This window comes from Numenius arquata, chromosome 2 (assembly GCF_964106895.1).
Source record: "Numenius arquata chromosome 2, bNumArq3.hap1.1, whole genome shotgun sequence".
Classification (NCBI taxonomy): domain Eukaryota; kingdom Metazoa; phylum Chordata; class Aves; order Charadriiformes; family Scolopacidae; genus Numenius; species Numenius arquata.
Window position 1 is genome coordinate 71,412,317 of NC_133577.1, and position 25,419 is coordinate 71,437,735.

Below are 25,419 nucleotides of genomic sequence, written 5' to 3' on the forward strand. Positions count from 1 at the left end.
TACAGCTGTCTGCAAAATGAAAAAAGAAAGAAAAAATAATTACATGAGAATACGTACCAGAGCTTTTTCACATAGTTTTTCTTAATGAATTGTTTCCCTTCTCTTCCCTTCCCTGTATTTTCCTTTTATCTATCATAAATCTGAATAATAGTTTCTCCTACCCCTGCTGTATTTTTGTTTCCTGAATCTAATTTTCTCCATCCACAGATACTAGTGAAAACTTCAGTTTGTTTTTCCCATCAGATTTCTGCTATTTTATCAAGTTCCTATCAAGAAGCATTTATTTTTTTTCTGTTTCTGTTCACCTTTCTCCCTATTTCCTCACACCTTTTCTTTAAAGGTGGTTTTTTTTTAATATTATTTTTTCTCTAATTTTATTTTCTCTCTTTATTTTTCTCAAAATTCTGTCTTTTCTGTGTGATGCGACATGGTTCATTCAGTTCTTCAATATTTCTCATCTTCTCAGCCTCTTTGATCTAATTCTCTCCCGCTTTTTTTTCTCTCTGCTCCTCATTGTCTTTTTACTGCCCTTTTCACCTCTTGATTTTTTTCTCCTTTTAATTTTCTGGATGAATTCTTCTGCACCAAGTTCTCTCCATTACTATGTACTCCCTCTAATTTTTTCCTTCTTCCAGTATCCCCTCTTGAACACTACCTCCCCTGCTGCTGCTGAAAGATGCAAGGCCTTTCTTCTGTTCCTTCCTGTTTGTAAGAAAAGTGTTTTCCTGTCTATCTTTCAAATTGGGAAAAGGACAGCTGCCTAAAGAATGACATCATTGTTTGGCCCACCAAAGAAAGTGGTGTGGAGAGCTGGCAGGTATCTTGTCTCCTTTTACTTGAAGTTACAGAATGTTTTACACATCACCTTAGCAACAAATACGGGAAGGAGCACACAGATTACTGGCCAAGCCTGTTTTCTTCTTTTCCCGCAAGTCTTAAATATACGTGTGCCCAGAGAGGAATAAACCAGAGTCTTTTTCTTGTCTAAGGTTGAGTTCTACCTGAAGAAGATTTCACTTGTTGTCACATGTGCCTTCTGAGATGTTCATGGCTAAGTTGATACTTCCCAGGAAGAATCATACAGCTATTACTTTAAAAAGTTAAAAACTTTTCAAGAAGAGGTGAAAGGATTGCATTCTATGGATTGACTTATGGAAAAGAAATGGAGGCTGGAACGATTACAATTGTTCTTTTCATAAAGATGATATTAAGGAAATTAGTGTATAGTGCTGGTTTCCTGAGTTCCTATGTAATCTTCGGATTTCGTGCAGTTCCATTTCTTACAAGAAAAAATTTTCAGATAACTGTAGGAGTGGAGCCAACGTGTGTGTAGGACAGACGGGGTCAACAGCAATAAAATATATCACTAGAAGCTTACAGCAGATGACAGAAAACATGTAAAACAGATGTTCACAACTCTAACGGGAGGGACAGTTGGACTTGAGCTTAATGGTAGCCTAGTCTAAGATGGGTTTTTTGAGCTGTAGGCTCTATTGAGGAGAGATGAGATTTAACTACATATATGTACAGTATATCTAGTATGACAGCAACAAAAATCTTGAGACTCTGAGCTCCACAACTATACAAATAGTACCAATGAATATTTGAAATTCTTGGAGAATATACATGTTAAACATTAAATAGTTAAAAGGAAGTATGTAAGGATTGCAGTGACTATCTAGTTAATTTAGTTCTGATAAATAAAAAAAACCAACACCAAAATAATGAGGAAAGAAAAAATTATTTGTTCATTTACATGTAAAATAAATTGCAGAAGAGCTGCATTTTCCCTCTAGATCACTCACTCTACATCTTCCTGACAAAGAAGGATGAGTGAGGAGGTTCTGGATAGATCAGTTGTTAAATATTCAGTGTTTGGTTTCTCTTTTGAAAGAGGTCTTAGGTGCTATTTATAATTGGATATGAAGCCTCACAACTGCTATCTTAGCAATACCATTCTTTATTCAGTGTTCCAAGACATGAGATAGAACACACCATTTCCTACTTATTTCCTATGACAGGCAATAAAAACCTCACTAAATCTCAGTGTCCCTAGTAGGCAGAACACATCAGTTGTTTGCTATGTTACCAGCCTTGACAGAATTTTCCTTCCCTAAAATAGGTAGGGCTGGGGGTTTGGGGTTTTTTTTTATTTGTTTGTTTTGATTTTTTTTTCCCAACCTGGCCTACCTTTTGTGCTTTTGGCATATCAGTGTGGCGCTGAGCACGTACAGAGCGTGCAGATTTAGGTGGCTTTATTGGAGCACAATACATCTCCAGCCTCCTCAGGTCACAACTCTGGAAGCAGCATTCATCCACTATTCCCTTGTGGTGTAAGCGTCTACTGCTGGATCCATACCCTGTAGGCTTACCTATTCAAAACACAAATGGAAAGTTTTTATGTTAGAAAGAAAATACAAAGATCTCAGCAGCAATCATATTAAGTTGCATTATTTTAACTGAATCAGCACTGACATTTGTAGAGGCTGCCTGTGTGTACCTATTCTAAGACCCTGTTCTCTATACAGCTTTGAAAGATATTCCTGGAAATGGCCAGCTTTGATCTCTGTCTATGGATGGTAGCTATTTAAGCAGTTGAGCAAAATTACATCTTCTTAGAAAAGTATTATTAAAAGATTTTCTTGAACTGTTTTGGCACCAAAAATGGAGAGGAAGGCAGTTAAAATTTGGCATTTAGAAGTCTTGCAAAGGAAATTTGCCCTTTAGCTTTTGGATGAAAACTGATTGTTGAGCTGACTGAGGTATCTGGTGTTTAAAGATCATAGATTTTTGCCTGTGTTGTAGGCAAGTATTTTCTAATGAAAAAGGCTACACTGAGTCACTACATGAAGTCTGTGTGTTCCAAAGGAGAGATAAATACTGTATATTACTGCACAGGCTGTAAGATCTGCAAGCTCAGAAACTAGCGGGAAGCAGGAAGTAAAGTAACAAAATAACCAATGAAATGCAGCAAAAATAGGAAGATGGCTTATGGAAGAGTTAAAAACAGAAGGTTTTCCATTCTATAGCTTTACACAAGATAGGAAATGGGACTGACATAACATGGTCTTTCCTGTGTTTTGTGTTTGCACTGGGCAACTCTAGAAACTACTTGATTGGCAGATGTTTTGCATTTTTCACTCAACTGCATTAAAGGGTCACATTTTTATTCATAGAACTCTTACACTCTTCTCTCTTTTTTTTTTCTCAGTGATTTATGATTTCTTTAGTAACTGTTGATTTCTCTGCTATACTATGCAAAGATTACAGACCCATTATTTCCTGCGTTTGTTTGTATGCAGCCCAGCTGGATGTGCAGTTACCCTGTTTGACTAACTAAAAATGAAGAAGCAGTAAATTCACCCAAAAAAAGTAGTTGTTTACTTACTACATCTATTTTAAAGTTCTGGTAGAATTTGGTTTCAGACAGTAAAATTCTGAAAAGGTTAAATGTTTTGTTTTGACAGTTTCAGCATTAAATGTTTCCATTTACAGAATGATCCACATTGGTTAAGAACCCAAAAATATGGAAAAAAAGGAAAGAAAATTGCACCAAGATCCAAAAAATGAAGTAACTCAATTCAGTCAGCTCTACCAATTTTTTTCTAGGTTTTTTTTTTCCCCCTTCGGTTTTATCACTGCGACCAAAAAAATCTGTTATTCACAGAGTTTGGCAGGAGTTTACATTTTAAGAAACTACTCAAACTAGATAAAGGTATCAAAAAAGATGAAAATTCAGTTTCTCTTTGGGAATTTATTGCCTCCAATGCTTATACAGCATATTCTACATTAATATCCGTATACTTGTCCTGCAGTTGGCAATTTGAAGACAACATTGCATTTTGCAATTCTCTGTGATTAAAACATATGTCCACTGATGAAGAACCCTTGAGGCCTTAGTATATCCATAAATGGAAAGACCTCTAGTGGTAAAGTATGTCTAACGTTTTAGCCAGCAACACAGTCAGCTAAGAAATAACTATCCCTATGTGCTTTGTAAACCCAGACAATAGGTTTTTAAATGTCTTTTCTTCCAGGGACTATAAATTAAACAAAAAGAAAAACATGCTTACTTAGTATATTGCAATCCACTGAGGGCCTCTATACTGTACATTGCCTGCTAAATTATTTGTTTCATAAGACTGAACAGAAAAGCAAGCCAAGAGTAGATTACAGTAATATTTTGTTTTTTCTCTGTGTGTGTGTGTGTCTCTGTGTGTGTGTGTTGTTTTCTGTGTCTCACTGAAAAGTATTATAAATATTAAGACACAAAGTTTTGGTTTGGGTTTTTTTTTCCAGGCTATTTTCCCTCACTGGGTTATAATAGAAATACAAGCTTTTCCCTGGAGATTTTTCTGAAGTCTGTAAAGCAGGCTGTCTTAACCTAATACTTTTAAAATTTAGCAGTCATGATAAAAAGTGGAATGTCGTTATGGTGAGGGTTACTCAGAGCTCTTCCACATTTTGTCTTGCTCCCATTTAAAACATGGAAGGGCAAATTCTGTTCCTGGATATGCAGGTGTAACTCTTCCTAATAGAAACAGCTGAATGGTAAGTACAAATAGTTGATTAGTTAGCTTACTTTTCTCAGTCTGCCAATTTTTCGTAAACAAACATGCTCTAAAAGCTTCTGTTCAAATATTTTCCTTTAAATGGTATATCATAGCAACTAACAGACATGGAGGTTTGGTTGTTTCTCTAGCTGCTGCTAAGAGTAAAAATAAGGATGTTCAGTTCACTGGGTAGTTTCATCTGTCTTATCATGACCTTTCTGCCTAGAAAAGAAGTTGCCAATGAAAAAAAATTCTATCAATCCAATAAAAGATTTAAGTAATCATAGAATTGTTTAGGTTGGAAAAGATCATCAAGTCCAACTATTAACCTGCACTGCCAAGTCCGTCACTAAACCAGGTCCCTAAACGCCATTTCTACACATCTTCTAAATACCTCCAGGGATGGTTACTCAACCGCTTCCCTGGGCAGTCCGTTCCACTGCTTGACAACCCTTTCAGTGAAGAAATTTTCCCTAATATCAAATCTAAACCTCCCCTGGTGCAACTTGAGGCCAATTCCTCTTGTTTTTTCACTTGTTACTTGGGAGAAGAGACTGTTACAATATTTTGTGTTTCTAAGAATCTTACAAATGTTAGTTCCTTATGACATTCATGCTAGTTAGATAATATTACCTCCAGGTGACAAAATTTAGAATCAATAGTATGAAATGTGTTGGCCAGGAACTTCCATGAGTTAACAACAGAATTTGATAGAAGAAATCTTCCTTCCATGAATAGCAAGACTATAAATGTCTTTACCATGTAAAATTTATTAGAAAAATAAGTGTCCTTGTTCTTTAGCGAAGCCGATTATCTACTCTGTAGAGCATTTACTGGGGCGTTTTTTCTCAGTGGTACGTTTTGGTCAGAATGATCTTCTAAGAGGCACTAATGACTAATAGTGGCATTTTTTGATATATGAAGGGCTTATGAAGTAAATAGTCAAATGAAATGTAAAGTTTAGAAGATCACAAAATTTTGTTGTTTAGTATGTTTAACATTTAGCTTTGTCATGATTAAAGCCAAAGATGAAATGGTTGGTAGAAGTGATTGGTTTGGTTTTTTTGAAAATGTTTCATCTCTTTTAACAATCAATAGTTCTTTCTGATTTGTCAGTGTTGAGCCTGTACTTATACAACATTGCTTCTATTTTGCAATTTTAAATTTAGCACAATTATATAATCTGATGCCTTCTTTCCTTAATTATTTTTGATTCAAGACATAAGAAAAGACAATGACATACAATGGGTTATATAGCATTCTATCAGTTTATCAGTATAATTTCTTGTACAAGATTTATGACTTTTTGGTAAATACAGTCATTTCAACGGAATATGTTTGATTTTTCTTTGATGGTACATAAAGTAGAGCCATGTACTCTAACTTTTAATAACATCACTTATGTATTTGTGTATGATGTCTTCTGACAGTAAGATCAGTAAAAAATAAGTAAAAAGACAGATTGTGGAGTCTACTTTTGAGAAGTATTTGATGTCTAAATTAATTTTAAACCAATAGATTTTAAATTGCTGCTGAGCTCTTAAGTGCTGCAGTATACAAAAGATGCTATCACAGACAAAGATGAGATAAAGAATTACAAGGAGATGCTAACACTTCTACAGATATTATCAGCATTTGGACCATCGCCTTCTGGAAGGACTGCAGGATCAGATGGTCCCAGTTCATCAAGTTACCAAACAATGCACTTAGATCTAGGCAAATGTTCAAGCTTCTACATGGTCTGTTGGACTAAAACACATATTCAACAGTAAGAACATGCCTGAGTGCTCTTCTACGTAGGAACTGACGTAACTAAGCACTTAAGTTTTAATTTCTAGACCAAAATCATATTAGTGAACACATTCTGCACATTTAATACCAGTTCACTGTTCCTTAATATTTTTTTTTATGATATTGCCTTAAAATACTGACTGATCCTGCTGTGTCAGTATACTGGGCACCCATATAGTTTTTCCTCATCTTTCTGACACAATTGGAGTGCTGCCTTCCAGCTGTTATCAAAAAGCCCCTTATACTTACTCAACCTTCAAAGTGCTGCCTGTGGACATATAACAGCCCTAGGCATTCCTTTTTGCTGACGTACACTGATTTCCTTGGAGGTTTCTTTCCTTTTTTGTTGCTCAAAAGAGGTTTTATATCATGTAGGTCAAAGTTTACTTAATAGAATTTTTGGCTCCCATTTAATCTTCTCTACCAAATATGTGAATGTTTCTTTCCATGTGCTACAAGCAGATAGAAAGTCTAGTCACACTGTTCTGAAGTCCCTGAAAGCAGGCCAAGGTACAGGATTCCAACAGTTAAACAGCTGGCTTCTGTACTAACAGCACTTCCCTTTAAATAATGCAAAGTCAGTGGAGTAATTCAGTAGGGCTTGTTTACACTTGATTTCTTTGTTCCCCACCCCCTTCCCTCTAAAACATCCCACTGGTGCTGCCATTGGTTCTGCTCTACTGATGGTTTCAATGTGAGAAGCACTGGTGTAGGTGGATGGTAGAAGTTTCAGTTGTCAAAGTATCTAGGCATTCTGTGGAGGATGATAATCTACTGTTGTAGAATTAACATTAGGAAATTACATGAGAAATAGCACAGGATAAACACAAAGTTAATCTACTGTTTAGAGGACTCTACGAAGAACTGGGATACTGAGTCCTGGAGCTTTTATGTAAGTCTTTAGATTTGCTGTACATATGTCTTTGTTAGCCCAGCAATAGAACCCGAGAATGCCATTTAGATTGTAATTCAGGAAAATATTATAAATCTGAAAAACAGTGAACTTATTCCTAACCTGCTATTAGAGTCTATGTTCAGCTGTAACTGCACCTTTTAAAGTAATGTGAAAATCTATTGACCTATTAGTGTACTATAATCTTGTACTGAGAAACTCAAAATGTTTCTATCAAAACATCAGGATAATATAATTTGTATAATTTTGAAGCATTGATAGCAGTTTCAGGGTACCTCTGTGAGGGATCCTCCAGAGAAGTGTAATGACGAGCCTTTTTTCTCATTTACCACTGTGTCCAGTTTGTGGCTTACAGTATCTGGACGTATGTAAGCATACTATGAAGCAGTAGTCCAGACAGATTTTTTCTGTGGCCTGAACAACAAGGTTGGGAGTCGATGGTGCTATATTACAGTGTAGGAACTGAACAAGCACATCCTGTATGCTAGGTCCAGATTGGGAGCTGGTGGTTGGAGTATTTTTGAGTTGCATGTACTCTGTGCCTTATGGTGGCACAGAAGACTAGGGATGCTGAATTTGAGATTGATCTTACTCTTTACTATCTGAAAATTAAGGATCTAGTTTAAGATAGTCAAGTCAACAAGTAGGTGTGTCTGGAGAGTGAGTTATTCCTGTTTTGAATGCTTTGCTTAAAATGAAATGAATTGTTCTCTGGAAGAGCCCATGTTCTTTCATTGACTACAGGTAAAGATAATTGATCTAGTCTTAGAGTATACGCACAACTTCTTCTAGGTAACTGAAGTCAAAGAAAATTAATTCCATTGAAAGTGATTTGTCCTAAATCACAAAATGTATGTCACTGGTGGAGTACAAAGCCATTCTCTTTTATTTCCATTTTAACAGTTAAATACAATGACACATATTATTCTAAAAAGAACACCAGCCAGTCTACTGTTTAATTATGTATCTCCATACCTCTTCAACTATGTTCTGTATATCAGGCTAGTATTCTTGTCTATTTTTGCATTATAAATACATGCATATGCAAAATAAGAGATTGTTGATATCACTTTTCATCTCGTGATCTTAGACAAACAGTTTAATGTTATATTGGTAATACTTCTTGAGGATACTCTGGAATTTCTAATCTGTATTTGGAAAATTATGAGTCAATGTTCAATCAGCAGGAAATGCCTGTATTTTGATACTTCTATGAACTGTTAAAACAAACAAACAAACAAACAACAAATCTTGTGAACTGTTGTAAAGTCCCTTAACAGAGATACCTCAAGGTTTAAACATTGCAAAGTAGGCAATCTGATTTTCATGTAAATAAGTGGCATGCATTTTGAAGCTACAATATTTAATATTTAGCTTCCATTTTCCTTCAATGTTTTGTTAGTGCCAAAAAATTATTATGCTTAGACTGATTTTTGTTTGTATTCATCAGAATGAGCATATATTAGCATTTATAAATGCTCAATGAGTGAATGCTCTAGCTCTGAAGTCTAATTTAATATGCATGAGAATAGAGGATAAGCTTTATCAGTATGCACAAGTAAAATCTTTATGAAAGCATACGCATTTGTTAATATTGAGATATTGCACTAGAGCTACTGCTTTGTGGAATACTGGGTTGCATTAGTTACTGAGTGTAAGGCAAGATGTTTGCTTATTGCTCTGAAATTCTAGGCGAGTAAGACTGGGAAAGCATAGGCACTCGGTTAGTACTGATCTATAAGAGAAATCTATCAAGACTTCACGGAGTTCAGTTTTGTCTGAATAATTAGGATTTATAAACTGGACCTAATGAAAGAATGAAAACTCTTTGAGGTTTCAAATGGAGAGTAAAACAACTATTTAACTTCTTTAATGTCAGCCGACAAATGCAGATTTATTCCAAAAGATGTCTTCTTTTTTAATTTTTATGTCTGTGTTTATTTAGTCTGCCACACAGTTGAAGAAAGTAACTTTTTCCTTTAGAAATATGCTTTCAGAAGCATATTTTTCTTCATTGTGTATTTAATTGGAAAAAAAAAATCCTCTTCCTCTAAACTTATTTCCAAAGTACAGCACTTGTAACAATTTCCTCTCACATATAGCTGCACTGTACTCTGCCCTTTTTATGGAATGCTGCTTTGGAGGCCATTAAGTACACTGAGCATGTGATAGAGCCATTATGCTTCACACAGTAGTTCCTAAGCCAGTTGCAACGTGTGAAGAGAAAGACCTAGAGTTTTGTGAGTATTGCATTAGGATACAAAACGGAAATTTCAGTTTAGAATTCTTTTGAGGAAAAAAATAGCAGAAAGAGTGGGAAACAATATAATGTATTATTTTACACCAATTCAGTGCTCTAGAGGGTGAAAACCTTGCCAACCTAGCACAATTTACAAGCCTACGTCAGATTCCAGGGCTGGAAAGTGCCAGATGCTGCCAAAAAATATATACTTTGGCAAGGGAAATGCTTTGCTGGAAAGAAATTCACTATTGCAAGAATAGCCAGGTTTATCAGGGTTTAGAACAAGATAATTAGAAACCAGTAGGTCATTGTTACATTTAAATATTGCCCCCCTAGTGCATCAAGGACAATGGTAATCCAGTCATCCATCCATAATGAAAATACATTCTCTCTTCTTCTTGTATATGCTCTAACAGTAAATAATTACTGCTTACCCTTGTGTGTGGTGAAAGGATGATCAATCGTGATAGGACCTTTCACACCCTTCTTATCCCATAGCCGATACAAAACTGCCTTTTATTTGAATTACCAAATGAAGAACAATGCAAAAACCATAATTGGGTAAAATCCTAGTATCACTGAAGTTACTGGGATATCTTTTAGTGTACACAGGATTATTCCTGATGAATTAGGTGCCAGAAGCTACTTATATATAACCTGATCCCAGGTCTATTAAAGTCAATGAAAAGACTTCCACTGCCCTTAGTAGGCTTTGCATCAGGCTGGTAACGACCGATCACTTGCTTTGTCTTCCAGCCTTACAGTTCAGTGAGTAAATACTATCTTAATGGCATCTAGAAAGACTTGTAGGGAATAGATGTGATGTGATTCCTTGAAGGAGGTGTCTCCCATAACATCCTCATTAGAAAATTAAGGAAGTGTGGGCTAGATGAGGGGGCAGTGAGGTGGACTGAGAGCTGGCTGTGTGACAGAACTCAGAGGGTTGTAATTAATGGAGCAGGGTCAAGTTGGAGGCCTGTAACCAGCGGTGTACCCCAGGGGTCAATACTCGGCCCAGTCCTGTTCAACATATTCATCAATGACCTGGACGATGGGACAGAGTGTGTCCTCAGCAAGATTGCTGATGATACCAAACTGGGAGGGCTGGCCGACACTCCAGAGGGCTGTGCTGCTATCCAGCGTGACCTGAACAGGCTGGAGAGCTGGGCAGAGAAGAACCTAATGAGGTTCTTCTTCCTTCCTTCCTTCCTTCCTTGCCTTCAGCAAGGGCAAGTGTAAGGTCCTGCATCTGGGGAGGAAGAACCCCAGGCACCAATATAGGTTAGGGGTGGATCTTCTGGAAAGCACTACTGAGGAGAAGGATCTGGGAGTCCTGGTGGATAGCAAACTTTCCATGAGCCAGCAATGTGCCCTTGTTGCCAAGAGGGCCAATGGGATCCTGGGCTGCATAGGGAAGAGTGTGGCCAGCAAGTTGAGGGAGGTCATTCTCTCCCTCTACTCTATGCTGGTGAGGCCACAACTGGAATACTGCATCCGGATCTGGGCTCCCCAGTTCAAGAGAGACAGGGAACCACTGGAGAGAGTCCAATGTAGGGCAACTAAGATGATTAAGGGATTGGAGCACCTCCCTTATGAGGAAAGGCTCAAAGAGCTGGGGCTCTTTAGCCTGGAGAAGAGAAGGCTGAGGGGAGACCTTGTCTATGTTTACAAGTACCTAAAGGATGGGTTGAAGGATGATGGAGCTGGACTCTTTTCAGTGATTCCCAGTGATAGGATGAGGGGCAGCGGGCACAAGCTGGAACATAGGAAGTTCCATTTAAATATGAGGAAAAACTTCTTTACGGTGAAGGTGACAGAGCACTGGAACAGGCTGCCCAGGGAGGTCATGGAGTCCCCTTCTCTGGAGATTTTCAAGACCCGCCTTGATGCAGTCCTGAGTAATGTGCTCTAGGCAATCCTGCTTTGGCAGGGGAGTTGGACTAGATGATCTCTAGAGGTCCCTTCCAACTCTGACAATTCCGTGATTCCATGATTCTGTGATAATACTGATGTGCAGTAGGGAAGCACTGCTATGTGGTTAATGCCACTGACCATGCAACAAGCAGTACATTGCTTTGCACTGTGTAATCAAGATTTTTATCTCTATAGGTACTCTTTCTCAGCTGTATTCTGAGAAATTAAGAAGTTCCTGCATTTCGGAATCACCATCTGGTTAGAGACAGAAGGTGTGAATGGCTGTTGCATTAAGTAACTCCTGACTAATACCTTTCACACTATCCAGGAGTGCACCTATTGACACAAGTTACAATTTTTATTTCTGTTTATACAGCAGTAGTGCTTACAGGAGGGTTAATCAGTTGAGAGCACGCCACTGTCATCTACTATAGAGGCAGACAATTTTAATTCCCTTATTAGAAACAAGTGTGACAATAGAAAGGAAAGCAGGAGGGGGAAAGAAGATAACAGCAAGGGCCTGGCTCACTTCTCACTTAGTCTAGTTTTGTTTTCATCTAATGCAGTTAACTTCAGTGGATTTACTCAAATATGCTCTAAGCTCTAGAGCTATAAGCTCTGTTTAGTTAAATCTGATATCGTTGCCAAGTGCTTTGTCAGCAAGAAGCATCCAACCTTCTGCAACGGTGCAGCAACAGAGCATAAGGAATAAGCAAGATTTAGCTTTGCACCTGTGCAGTATCTTGTTTAGACTGTCAGTTACTGAACTTTTCTGTACAAGTCAGAATGACATTACCTTAATTACTTCAAAAATTACTTTCAATGTGGTAAGATGACTTAATGCTTTTGATAAAAGTCCAGCATGTAATTTTCTCACGGCCAACATTTAAAATATGAATTATTTTTGAGAAAACTTATTTTTGATTGTCTGCTACTTTTGGCATATTGGGATACTTTTACTTGTGAAGATTGACTTACAAGATTCCTGATTATCAAGGACAAATTAACCACTACATTCAGAAAAGGAATTAAGACAGATTAAGAAACAGATTCTTTTATCTTCACTGATGTTAAACAGTACTTTATCCTAAATTAAAACAGCTCTTTGCAGAGAAAGACAGTACTTAATTTTGAGTAATATTTATGGAATCTACCTGTCAATTATTTGCACAGGAAAAGTCTGTGACAGTGCCAGGAACTGAACCTATATCAAAATAAGCACCAGGCCAATGCTTTAACCATATACCTGTCTTCCTTTAACCTTATTTTTGAGTCAGTAGGGCATGTAAAAATCTAATCTTGAAATGAAACATTCCTTTGAGGTCATGATGCTCCTGTTAAACTTGTCGAATGAGATAAAAGAAGTGAAACTTTCCAGTGGAGTACATAGTCATTAGGGAGTGAGGATGAAGTCATTGGGATGAGAAAGGGACAGTGAGTTGTGTCTGGAAACAAAACCAGATCCAAACCCAGCAAAAATATACCATTATGTTTGATTCACCTTTCATTCACACTGGTTTTCTACCGGTTGTAGTTCCATTCTGTAGTGATTTGATACTGCAATAGGAGCTAGGAGAATCAGTTCTAGTGGCAGGAACATAAAGAAAAGAAGTCACTGCTGAATAATAAATGAAACTGCTCTCGTTCTCCTTGACCATCCAGCTTGCCTTGTTATTACTGAAGACATGCAGGGGGATTGTAAAGGAACACTGGTATAGTGCAGGGAGAAGTTGGTTCCAGTATAACAACTTAAATACCAAAACTACAGTTTCCATAGGATCATTGAAAACGGAAGTGCTTATAGGCAGTAAAATTGGATTATGAAGTAAATAGGAAGTTATCCTTCTTTTACAGGGCTGACAATGCACTCTCCAGTCACAATTTTTTAAAGGGAATGTAGTTTCTGAGTAAATTACTCACTTGCTAAGTTTCAGTGGCCTTTTCAGGGAAGTTCAAAGGTCTTATAAGTTCATTTCCATTTAAAGAGAAGGTTTTCTAAGTAACCAGAATTATTCCTTCCTTTTACTATTTCCTTTCCAACTTGTTTAGACTTGATTAATGACTGAAACCTCCACATCAGTTAAAGATATTTTTCAATGGCTTCTCTTATTTGACAATCTTGCTGTCCTTTTGTTTCACTAGGTTTATTCTCTGTGTCATACAGGAATACTATACACTTTAAAAGGGCTGTGGCGGTATTGAAGTTGATCTGGCTTTTAAATGCCACATGCTTACTGCCGCCTTCTGAGCCACAACTTTCTGCATCCACAATCATTTAAGCAAGGGAACCCAGTTCAGCAGAAAAGAAGTAGGATAAATAAGTATGCTTACAATGGTGTAGACTTTTTCATTTATCTTATTGGTGTACTAATGTGTGGGCTTAATGGTGACTGTGTAAACGCTAACTGTTAGATGTGCTTCCATCTACAACATTGCTTTTCCCAACACTGGGCCACTGCTTTTGCACATCATGACATCCAGTTCATCAGGCTGAGCCTATCCCTGCTCAAAAGCTATGGTGGTTATGCAAAAAAAGGAAAAAAGGTATTTTGTAAAAATAAAAAAAATACTTGTTTTAAGCATACTTGGCCAGTGGAGGGCTTACATGGTATCACAGAAAATGAGAAAGTAGAACCAAGTAATTCCATTGAAATGCATTTCTAAAGATCTCTCTTTTTCCTGTATTAGTTATTAGAAATCACAGCCATTTTTAATTCTCAAGCCTTCAACACCTATTAGTCAATTTTTAGTCCTTTAAATGCTAATAAAACTCAAAGCCTGGAGGATTTTCAAGCAAGCTTTTTGATCATCTGAAAGCATAGATTCTGAGTTGTGTCTGAAAATACTTCTTGGACGTAGGCATCAGTATTAAGGCCTTTTCAAATGTTTTTGTTCTGAGTCTTTAGATACTTAGTTCTGTAGTTACAAGTTAATTAGCTGTATTTAAAAGTAATAATCCAGTATTCAAATATGACATTAAGAGTCAAGCTGTACAAAGGGAAATTATGTTCAGGCATACTCTGTTGGTACCCAAAATCTGACTTAATAAGATCAAAAATATTTTCAAATAACTATCCTTAAGTAGTTAGTTGTAGTTAATCCTTCTATTAAAATTGATATTGACATGCATAAACCAAATCCAATAGGATAGAAAACAATACTTCTACACAAAAAAATCACTAAAACACAAAAATCCTTTTAATTTCTTCTTCTTTTCTTCTACTGTCTAATTTGATACAACTAAAGGAATGGGCAAATGTCCAGGGGAGGCTAAATCATTTCAGATATTATGGACGTGCTGTTAAAAAGTGGGTTTTTCTAATAACATATTCAAATTAACTTTGTCATTTTCCACTCAAATGTCCTTAAAAAGTGGAATAATCTATACAGTTTCCTGTGACACTGCCTCCTAAAAGTGCTATTTGTGATAATACTTGCAGCCTCCTGCACTTTTACTATTTATACACTTTGAGTGTGGATGTAGATGTCAGCAGTACAATATTTCTTTCTCTTAGTCCTTCTGTACCACAACTTTTTAGAGTTCTTTCCATTGAGAGTGATTTTTGGATAAAATATGACCATTGCTCTCACTGAACCTTTGGTCAAAATGTATACCAAATGAAAGTTTTCTGTGGTTTGGGAAAGTTGGATTATTTTTTTTCCCTATTGTTTTTCATTTTGCATTCCTTTGAACTCCTCTTTGCTAGCCAGAAAAGGAGGTGCCAAAATAACCCAAGGAGGCTGTGCAGCCTGTCCGGAAGTGAGAAGTTCAGCAAGTTTAGTGAGAGTGACTGTTCATGTAAGATTTCCAGCGCAAGGCCCTTAACCAGGGTGATACTTTAGTTTTGCAGAACTCATTTTCCTCACTTGTGAGATTCAGAAAAGTTTCAGGTTAGCATCCAGGATAAAATCCTAAATGGAAATAAAATGAAGTCACTTTTACAATTCTATTTGTCCAAAATGGGTCTGTTTTCTTTTCTTTGCTTCTAGATGATTAAACTTCATCTCTTGTGATTTTGCTTAATTATTTGCAATCTCTCCTCATCTGTCACTTGCTTATGCCTCTCATGCATTACTTGTCTTCTTCTAATATCACTTCATAGCTTTTCTAATTAATTTCCTAAACTCATTCCAGCATTCTAGGTATTCTTTGTTTATCCCTCTAGCAGTTAGACAGCAGGGCATTAAATAAGTTTTTATCAATTTAAACTTCATAATTGTTTCGACTTTCCACCCAGCATCATAAAACTGCTATGCAATCAACTGTGATCACTCTAAAGACTAAAAACACAAAAATAAACTATTGCATATGGTTTTCTCTATACAACTTCAGAATAATTTTGTCTTTAGAACAGATAAATTTAACATATATATCATTTAGAATTAGTGACAATAAAATACAATCAACATTGTATTGCTATTTTTTTTATAATCTTAGTGATACAAAGCATAAACCAAAAGTTTTGATGCAGGAAATAGCTGCATATCATTGACCTGTGTGGGACTGAATCTCTAATTTTCTCTCTTAATGTGTCTGTCTCTCTACTTGCATAGCTGTGGTCTTTTACTAACAGCTACTATGCAGTGTCTTCATAGAATGGTACAGATACAACAGAGACATAGGCTGCTTCTCCAATGACTTTTTGTGTCTTCAATTGTATATATATTATGGGAATATTACATGAATTAAATGCTGTGGTGATATATATAGAAATTTTTTTCTATGTCATACAAGATAAAGAGATGGAGCTGTTGTGATGATGTAATGATGTCATTAGCAAATAGTACTGGAATTTCCTGGGTATTATTTATACTATAGAGCAAAGTGGTTACACCTCCAGAAGGTTTGAGTGATCAGCACATAATAGATAAAATTTACCCTAGGACAAAGGGTCTACAAAAAGCTTTTCTGTCCTTTAAATGCTTTTTAACAACTGTTCTTAAAGTCAAGGTCTAATGAAAAATTTAAATAAATGTTTAGCTGGCAGGGACTGCAGTTTATTTCTGCGTCATTCTTGAGTTTTTGGATTCCTTCATCAACTAAGACTGGTTTTATGGCCAGTCACACATTAGCCCTGAAATCACATTACCTGTAACACCCATTAAGACCAGCTGGAAGGATATATACCTTTTTCCCTTCAGTGTTGAGATGCAGGAGGTTTTAGAATTGTTGCACCTGCTGGCCAGTGTGTGTTGCTGGAATGCCTGGAGACTGACAGTGGCATTGCTGTCATTGTTTTGCTGCATCACTTGTGTGCAAAATATGGGCAGTAGGTTCAGTTTCTTTTTTACACTAGAGGGCTCCTTCACCCTTGGTTAGCAGCAAATAGATCATTTTGACCTGTAAATACAATTCTGGAATTTGAAAAATAAGTTGGTAGAGAAGATGTGCAAATCGGCAAGTAAAACACTTCCCAAATATCTGTCCTTTGGCCTCTTTTCTGCATTATTAATAGTTTCCTTAACTGTCCATGCAGAAATTTCTTAATATTAATCAGGCTAGGTTTTCTTTATTTCTAGTTTAAATGAAATATTATGATAGAAAAACAGGAAATTTACAGACAAAATAGCTGTGTGCTGTAGTTTAGTAACCTTTTAAGTTTCTAAAATAACTGAACTGTATTCAGTGCAAGAGGTTATGTAGTAAACAGTGTTTTCCATCCAGCTAACGATAACAGAAATTGTTCCCAAAACACTGAGTTATGTTGATATTTTAAAATATTGCTACTGATCTCCTCAGTTTAAGCACTTAAGCCCTACCCTGCTCTGTCAGCTTCATGCTTGGGAAATGTCAGTGGAGTGACAGCTGGTGGAGTGAAGGCAAAGAGCAGAGAGGGAGCATTGAAAAATGCTTGGAACATGTTGCTGTGTTGTAGGGAGAAAAGATACTAGAAACACAGAAAACAATATGTGGTGTTTAAAATCCACAGTACTTTCCACCCTATGTAAAAGACTGTTTAGTATTGGTTGTAATTAAACTTATATGCATGAGGAGCAGTATATTTATCAGAAGTCCTTGTCATTCTTCAATAATGCAGCAACAAGGAAGATTATCCTTCCCCTACTCCAGGATGACGTCATTGTACTGATAAGTAGGACTTAGGAAAGGTTTATGTTCTTAGCACTAGAATTAAAGAATATAATACTCCTTTTAATGTAGCAGTTTCTAGCTCTACTAATTTTCAATGTTTATCTTGCAAGATCATTAGGAAATTCAGAAATCATTTCTCTGGTTTGAGAGACAAAGAATGGGGTGATCTAAGGATAAAGAAGCTGTCTGCTGCAGTGTTCCTCTACCACTGTATCACATCTGGCAAGTATCTACAAGGTCTTTCAAAGTGATATGCTGTAAAATCGCTACGAAATGCAGTCTTTAAAAATTCAAACATATTGTTGATGTTTTAGTGTTGAAGCTGTTAGTAATTATTGAGTACTGTATTTGTTTCCTAATAGAACAGACGTTCTTAATTTATTATTTCACATTGTAAATTTTCACATTAGACACCATACTGGCTCAAGATAAAATATCAGTGATAGGACACTTGTTCTTTCTTTTTGTTCGGAAGAAACCAGACATTATTGCACCATGTCCTGTATCTTTCTCAGATTCTTTTTGACTCATTTCCTTACAGAAATTGCTGAAACCTCTCCAGAATTCTTCATGGACCATTCACTCATTATTGTCTCAGTATTTTGGCGCAATTATATAAAGTCATATTTAGTGGATGCAGAAGAAGAAAGATTAGGCTATATGGCATCTGGTATAGCTCAAGCTGGAATCAATGAGGGGCAGCCCAATCCCTAAAGAACAATTCATCCTGTCTCATTGCACAAAGTGCATATAAGTGTTTGAAAATTAAATACTCCTGCAAAAGCAAACTAAATATCTTGTAACACTATCATCAACTGAGCAGCAGAACATGAAGTTTGGTAGTCATACATATAGATTACTATTGCTTGGCACCACAATATTGCCATTGACACTAATTTTTGGAGCAGGTAACAACACCTAAACTTCAGATTGCCTGACACTTTCTAATATTAATCTCTGCCTTAACTTCACCAAACCTTAACTGTCTGAGTTTCAGGTTTTGAGAATAGAACATCTTTGATAAGTTTTTGAGGGTTTTTTGTTTTCTTCTTGTAAAAGAACGGGATAGAGAAAGGTGCAGCTAAAACAATGGAGTAATTTCCAACAATAAGATTGGAAGCCACATGGGTTTGCCCCTATTAAAACATAACCCTCTCTTCTCTGAAGTGTATGTCAGTGTTATTGAATAACCCTTGTGCTTCTGTGATGTGAAGGTGGAATTCATGGAAGATGGAAAAAGGAAATTACCTTGGTTCAGAGATATGCACTTGTGTCCTCCATGTGGCAATTCACCTAAAAATTGCAAATTTCCAAGGTTCTGAGGTATTTATCAGTAGGCATAGGTATTTATCAGTCCAGTATTACTATTTATCAGTTCAGTTCTCTGAAGAGTTGGGCTGCTACAAGTGGTTTTATTTTTATAACCCCCTCATGATAATCCCAAGGAGTTGTCATCTGGCAACTTTTCTGCTCTTTAGAAAGGCTGCTATCATTTGTTACTGCTTGCCATAACTGAACTTGCTGCCTGATATTGACATTTCCTCATCTGAACATTGAGGTGAGGTTTGAGATTGAAGTTAAACAAGATGTGGTTAGGTGATCTGGTGGGGGTATTTCTACAGAGATGCTCCACAGTCTGTGCTAGCCAGGACTGCAAGATTGATACTTATATAGCTATCCACTGACACGCAATTGCTAGTACAGAGTGCTGTCACTGCCCAACCCAGATCTGGTAAGAAAAATTGGTCGCAGTTGCATGTGCTGTGCATTTGTGAGAGGAGAACTGTCCTTGAAACCTGGTTCAAAGATGATTCACCCTCAAAGGAATCAAAGTCCTAGTTCAGGTAAGGTAGCTGCCAAATACAGAACTTTATTAGCAACTTTTAAAGGCTCCTCTGTCTTAAATTATGTTTTCTTTTGATTCATCATTTTTAACTCTTTACAGATGAAATGTTTCTGCTTTGCTTGTAACACATCTCTTACTGCTAATTCTTGCCTTCTTTTCTTCTGCATACAATTCTGATGTATAATGACTGTTTTTAGAAGAAACATACTAGAGTATTGACTCCTTTAAATTAATGATGGATATCTCCAAGCTCAGACTAAGGTGTTTGTTTTTTTTTTTTTCCTATTGTTCCTGCCTTAACAATACTGGAAACTTTTGAACAAAGTTTCTATTAAATTTAAAAGAGTAAAACTTTTCTCAACTGATTTTCCCACATCAAAATTACATAGCGATTCTGAAAAAGAATACCTTCACAATTCATTAACACAGTATTGACCCAGAATTGACAGATATCCTACCTGCAGGGAAGTCACTGGCTTCAGGGAAGTTAACCTCATGGGAATATTGATAGAAACAGGGCTAGGAAAAGAGCATGCAAGGCAAGTGCACTCTTCTCTGAGGCGGCTCTTTTGATTTATTGCCTCATCTCTGTGTTAGCATTGGCAGAGTATTGTGGAGAGTGAAAAGAAAATGCTTACTAGGCTCTACCACTTTATTGAGAGGATGCAAGGGAAAGTGGTGTGAAAAGTGGGATGTGTGGGGAATTAGAGTGAGAGCACAGTATTTTGTTGCTGGCAGATGTCTGCTGGGCTTTACCATTTTACTGGGGTGGTACAATTCAGTTGTTATGACACATCCAGGAAGAAAAACAGAAAACACGAGCTTGGAGAAAATTAAATGATGATGACTCAGAACTTACACACCAAACTAAACTGAAGATTGAAACGCTGCACCAATTTGTTCAGAGCAGGAATCTGAAGCACATACGAAGAAATGAGCTTCCGATTTATTGAAGCTTTGCACTGATCTTCAGATGAAGAGGGTAATATTAGAAAGCTAGTGTCAAGGTAAAAGGCAAAGATGATTACAGATAAACTGCAAGCTTGGCTTATATTTTTGCTGCCATGCTCTTTTCATAACATTCTTTTTGTTCAGTGTGTAGTCAGCCCCACATCTGCTTCTGCTGAAATCCAAGGAAAAGTGTTTCAACGCCTAGAACTGTTATTGTTTGACTCCTTTGGCTGGGAGAATGAGTCTCAAGTAACCTATGAACTCCGTGCCATATACTCGCAGTAAGCAGAGGGCCTGCTGGGGTGATCTACTTAACTTGCCATTAAGTTTTATGTAACTGTTATAGTATTGTTTAAAAATGGCTTGAGGGATTCTCTGCAGTAATATGGCATACATTAACTTCTAGTTTGAAAGTAGTAGCCAATTTTTATCCCTTATGTAAACAGGTCTATTTTTATTGTATTTACTGAACTGTCTTCCTAAGTCTGATAGACTGTTACCTATAATTTTTCATCCTTACTGAAATGTGGCATTTTGTTTAAAACTTAACCCTTCTAGTGATTGAGTTATATATGGATGAGCTTTTAAAAAATAGTATTTGGATGGATCTGAATGTTTACATGAATCGGGGGATTTCAAAAACATTTAAAAGGTGAATAAACATCATTGCCTCATTTTCACACATGGTGAAAGTAAGACAAATACAGATAAACTTGGTTTTTTCAAGGTTATGTAAGCCAGTTAGTCCAGAGCTAGAAATAGCGATAGCCCTCCCAGCTGCTTTTCTTTATCCATTGCCTACCAACAGAAGCACTTGATCTGTCCTCCAAAATATAAAAGGTTAAAGAGAGTTTACACCAGTTAGGCTTCTTGTGTTTTGAAGTCTTATTTCTGGATTTGTGGATTGCACAGAAAGGGACTGTGTTAAACAGAATTATGTACTGCTGGACTCATGCATTTAAATATCTCACCATTTCTTTCTATGGGTGCAAAATTTATAAAGACATTTTCTGTACATATGAGAAATTGGTTAGCAACACGATAATCTTATGCAGCACGTATGCACTCAGGGCAGGGCAATCCCTGGTATCAATACAAGCTGGGTGATAAAGGGATTGAGAGCAGCCCTGAGGAGAAGGACTTGGGGTACTGGTGGATGAAAAGCTGGACATGAGCCAGCAATGTGCACTGGCAGCCCAGAAAGCCAACCATATCGTGGGCTGCATGAAAAGAAGCGTGGCCAGCAGGTCAAGGGAGGTGATTTTGCCCCTCCGCTCCACTCTGGTGAGACCCCACTTGGAGTTACTGCGTTCAGCTCTGGAACCCTCAGCACAGGAAAGACAGACCTGTTGGAGTGGGTCCAGAGGAGGGCCACAAAAATGATCAAGAGGGCTGGAGCACCTCTCCTATGAAGACAGGCTGAGATAGTTGGCATTGTTTAGCCTGGAGAAGAGAAGGCTCTAGGGAGACCTTATAGCAGCCTTCCAGTACTAACAAGGGGCTTATAGGAAAGATGGGGACGAACTTTTTAGCAGAGCCTGTTATGATAGGAAAAAGCATAATGGTTTTAAACTAAAAGAGGTTGGATTTAGACTAGATAGAAAGAAGAAATTTTTTACAATGAGGGTGATGAAGCACTGGGACATGTTTCCCAGAGAGGTGGTAGATGCCCCATTCCTGAAACATTCACGGTCAGGTTGGATGGGGCTTTGAGCAACCTGATCCAGTGGAAGATGTCCCTGCTCATTGCAGGGGGGTTGGACTAGATGATCTTTTAAAGTTCCTTCCAACCCAAACTATTCTATCATCCTTTATCAAGAAATCAAGTGGCTGTGGGTTTGATACTGAAAGTAGTCTGTGTGCAGAATTCTTGTGCACTTTAAGTAGCAGTTATATTGCCAGGTGTTGAAAGAAGAAATGGTGGTCTTGTTATTTGTTACCAAAGAAATTCAGGTCCTTTTATCTTTGCCAAAGAAGTTGTAATTCAGTCTATCCCACATGACAGTGTTTTATGGGGCATATCATCCCTTATCTTCTGGGAGCATAGCTTCAAAATTCATTGATAGTATGCCGCCTATGGGGTACAATAAGCCTTAATTTCATATTTTTAGGCATCATAAAAACCATGTTACTGGACTCCTCAGTGGATCATCAAGAGGGGAAAGGCTACATTGCACCACTGCTGATAACTGTGATCACATAAAGGGACAATGAGTCCAACGGAACGCCTCTGATTTACAGCTCCAATATACTGATATTCTAAAAGGATAGGTAACAGACACCAGAGACTCCCTACCGCATGTCACTTGAGGCAAAGGGTACGTGTCATTCCCTTTACTAGTACCTGGCACTACTGAATTCTGTTTATCAATCACCAGTGATTTGGCAACAAGAACTATTCCTGGTCAGTGCTTTGCTGCTGCCCTGTGCAGCAGCTGCTCTGGAATTTCTGCAGCTCGCAAGAATGAGGCAATTTCTGTTGCTCCAATAAGAGCAGAAAGAGGCTAATGATTCTTTGGATGGGTGCTTAGTTTTGAAGAAAAGGAAAGGCAGATTACATTCCCCTTTTCTGTTACGTGCTGTTCTCCATCACTTGTAGTTGTCAGGCCTGACCTATACTGTTAGCTTGGACTGATACACAAACCACTGACTCAGCAATTTGGGAGTACTATGGTATTTATTGACTGTATAATTTAGGTGCATTGTGGTCCATTTGTAATGTAGAAGCTCAAGCTTATTGTCACCCACTAAAATCATCAGGATTAGCTCTTTTACCAGATTATATCACTATGAGTTATATTGGTCATGAAACCTTTCTTACTGTGTCTGTTGCCTGAATCCAAGCTTCCAGCATTAACATTGGCTTAAAAAGCTTTACATTTTCTTTTCCCCATATAAAGAAAAAAATATGAAGAGCTCATATTTCAAAATAAATCTCCTGAATTGTACTTTATTTAACATCTGACACAGTTGAGATTTGAAGCCCCTGAATGCACATATCATGCATTTTTAAAAGTGACATTGCTATGGTTATGAGTTACACAACAACATGATGTCAGCCCTCTGATTGGTGTCATGGTATTTAGCAATGCCACTCGGACAGGAAAGTTCACACACAGAAGCCTGTCCAACAGTTCTAAGAATTTTATATCTTTTGAAGTATTCAATATATTTCTTTATATGTTGAAGCACTGGCCTTCCAAACCCTTGTTTTTATTTTCCAGCAATCTCAGTGAACTTGGGGTCATTGGATTGCTTGCTTTCTCACTTGCTGCACTGAAATCAAGCAGCCACCATCTAAATTATTGTAGTTTAACTGTGTCTAAAATGAGTTCAAAACCATATTTCAAAACAACATTATGATTCTGCTTTCAACATGGTATAAGGAATATAATGCAACCTGAAGAGGTAGAGGTGGTTCAAAGAAAAAGTAGATGTTCTGTACTGTCTCAAAATAAGAATAAACAGGTCTTTCAACTGCCTACTTCAGCCACAAGTTTTCTGTCATTATAGGTGTTTCAGCAAGAAAAATTAGGTCTAAATTTTCTGAGACATCTCTCCATTTCCTGAGACTATAACGAAATGGCAAAATGAAAACTTTATCAAAATGTTATTGTTTAGGTTGTTCAGAACAAAAACAGCTTTCCAAGTGTTGCATACAATACTGATGCAGCATGGGGAAAGCAGGAAAAATTCCAAATTGACAGGTAAATGGCTATTTATTTAATAGATTACTGTCCATTGCCAACAAAACTTGGTATGTGAAAAACATGATGTTTATACTGTGACTGTTGAGAAATGCACTGGTGGTCTCTGCTAACACTCACATCATAAAATTACTTGAATGAATTCTCATCCAGTTGCTAGTTTCAACTGACTACCCATGAATGGATAAGCCTAATTTATGTTGTCTTTACTGAAGAAAGGAAATTACTTATTCCAGCGGAAGGTTTAGCACACAACTCTGAGAGGTGTTTACACAATCACAGCACTTGATGAACTTTTTGTGAACATATCCAGGGCTTTTCTATATCATCTTTCCTGAGCTCCTTCACTAGCTGAAAAGAGTTGTTTTTATGTTCTTTCTTAATTGTTTTTAACCTTTTAATCTAAAATCAGATCTATTGACCAAGAGATTTCAATAGTTTAAATTTTAAGTGATTCTGCACCAAATTCTATTTCTCACCAGCCACTTGACAATAAAAACTATTCTGGGTCAATGCGTTGCTGCTGTCCTGCACAGCAGCTGCCCTAGAATTTCTGCAGCTCACAAGGATGACGCAATTTCTGTTGCTCCAATGAAAGCAAAAAGAGGCTAATGATTCACTGGAAAGGTGCTTACAGTTGAACAAAAAGAGAGGAAGATCACCTTGCTTTTGTTTCCAGCTTCCTTGGCAAAAGTGCTATGTTAGCTCAAGTAGGACAGGGTATATGCTAAAGCTGCTATTGAGCAAGTGGCACACTTGCAGTTGCATGTTTTAAAACCTGGATTTGCCTTTTCGCTCCAGTTCCCCTACATAATTCGAAGGTACTACTTCACTGCATCTCTAGGTTAAATTAACTGACATTTGTATTCTGTTTTGAACATACAAAGTACTGGCAGAAGTGTTTAAATTACTTTGCAAAATTAATCCTTGCCATCTCCAGTTGGATATGCAATTACGAGGGAAAAAGAAACAACTTAAAAATGCTTAGAGAAACAGATGATTTCCTGGGAAATTGTAGGGTATAATGTATTTGTCTGAGTGCTGCAATCAAATACTTCTATGATGAGCACTCTAGAGGAGTTCATGAGGAAAATACTAATTCTTATTGTCTGCAGTGTTTGGATCTTGGAAGTCAATAGGGCATGAGATCACCCATCACATAGTGAAGACAAAATAAATATTTGAGTGATTTTTTGCTTCTCCCAAGAAGTATGCATCCTGCATAACTACAGATAGAATTTTTTGTTAAAGACTCTAGTAATTTAGTTATGGACTGTATCATAATGTAAAACTGATTGGACTGTAACCAAAATTAAGGCTAATATTCCCTGATTTTAAGGGATCCTTAAGAACACAGCTTAAGTCACTAGTTCTTTCAATAAGCTCTTTGAGTGGCAGCACATGCTTAAAA

General features: G+C 37.1%; 1 protein-coding gene across 1 annotated transcript in view; it reads right to left on the bottom strand.

The window, feature by feature from the left end:
• IGF1 (insulin like growth factor 1) overlaps positions 1-25,419 on the bottom strand; it is a 55,918-nt gene that overhangs the window by 14,959 nt on the left and 15,540 nt on the right. Inside the window, exon 3 of the mRNA XM_074167196.1 lies at positions 2,191-2,372. Within this exon, the coding sequence (XP_074023297.1) occupies positions 2,191-2,372 (182 nt within the window). The remainder of the gene's footprint in view (positions 1-2,190; positions 2,373-25,419) is intronic.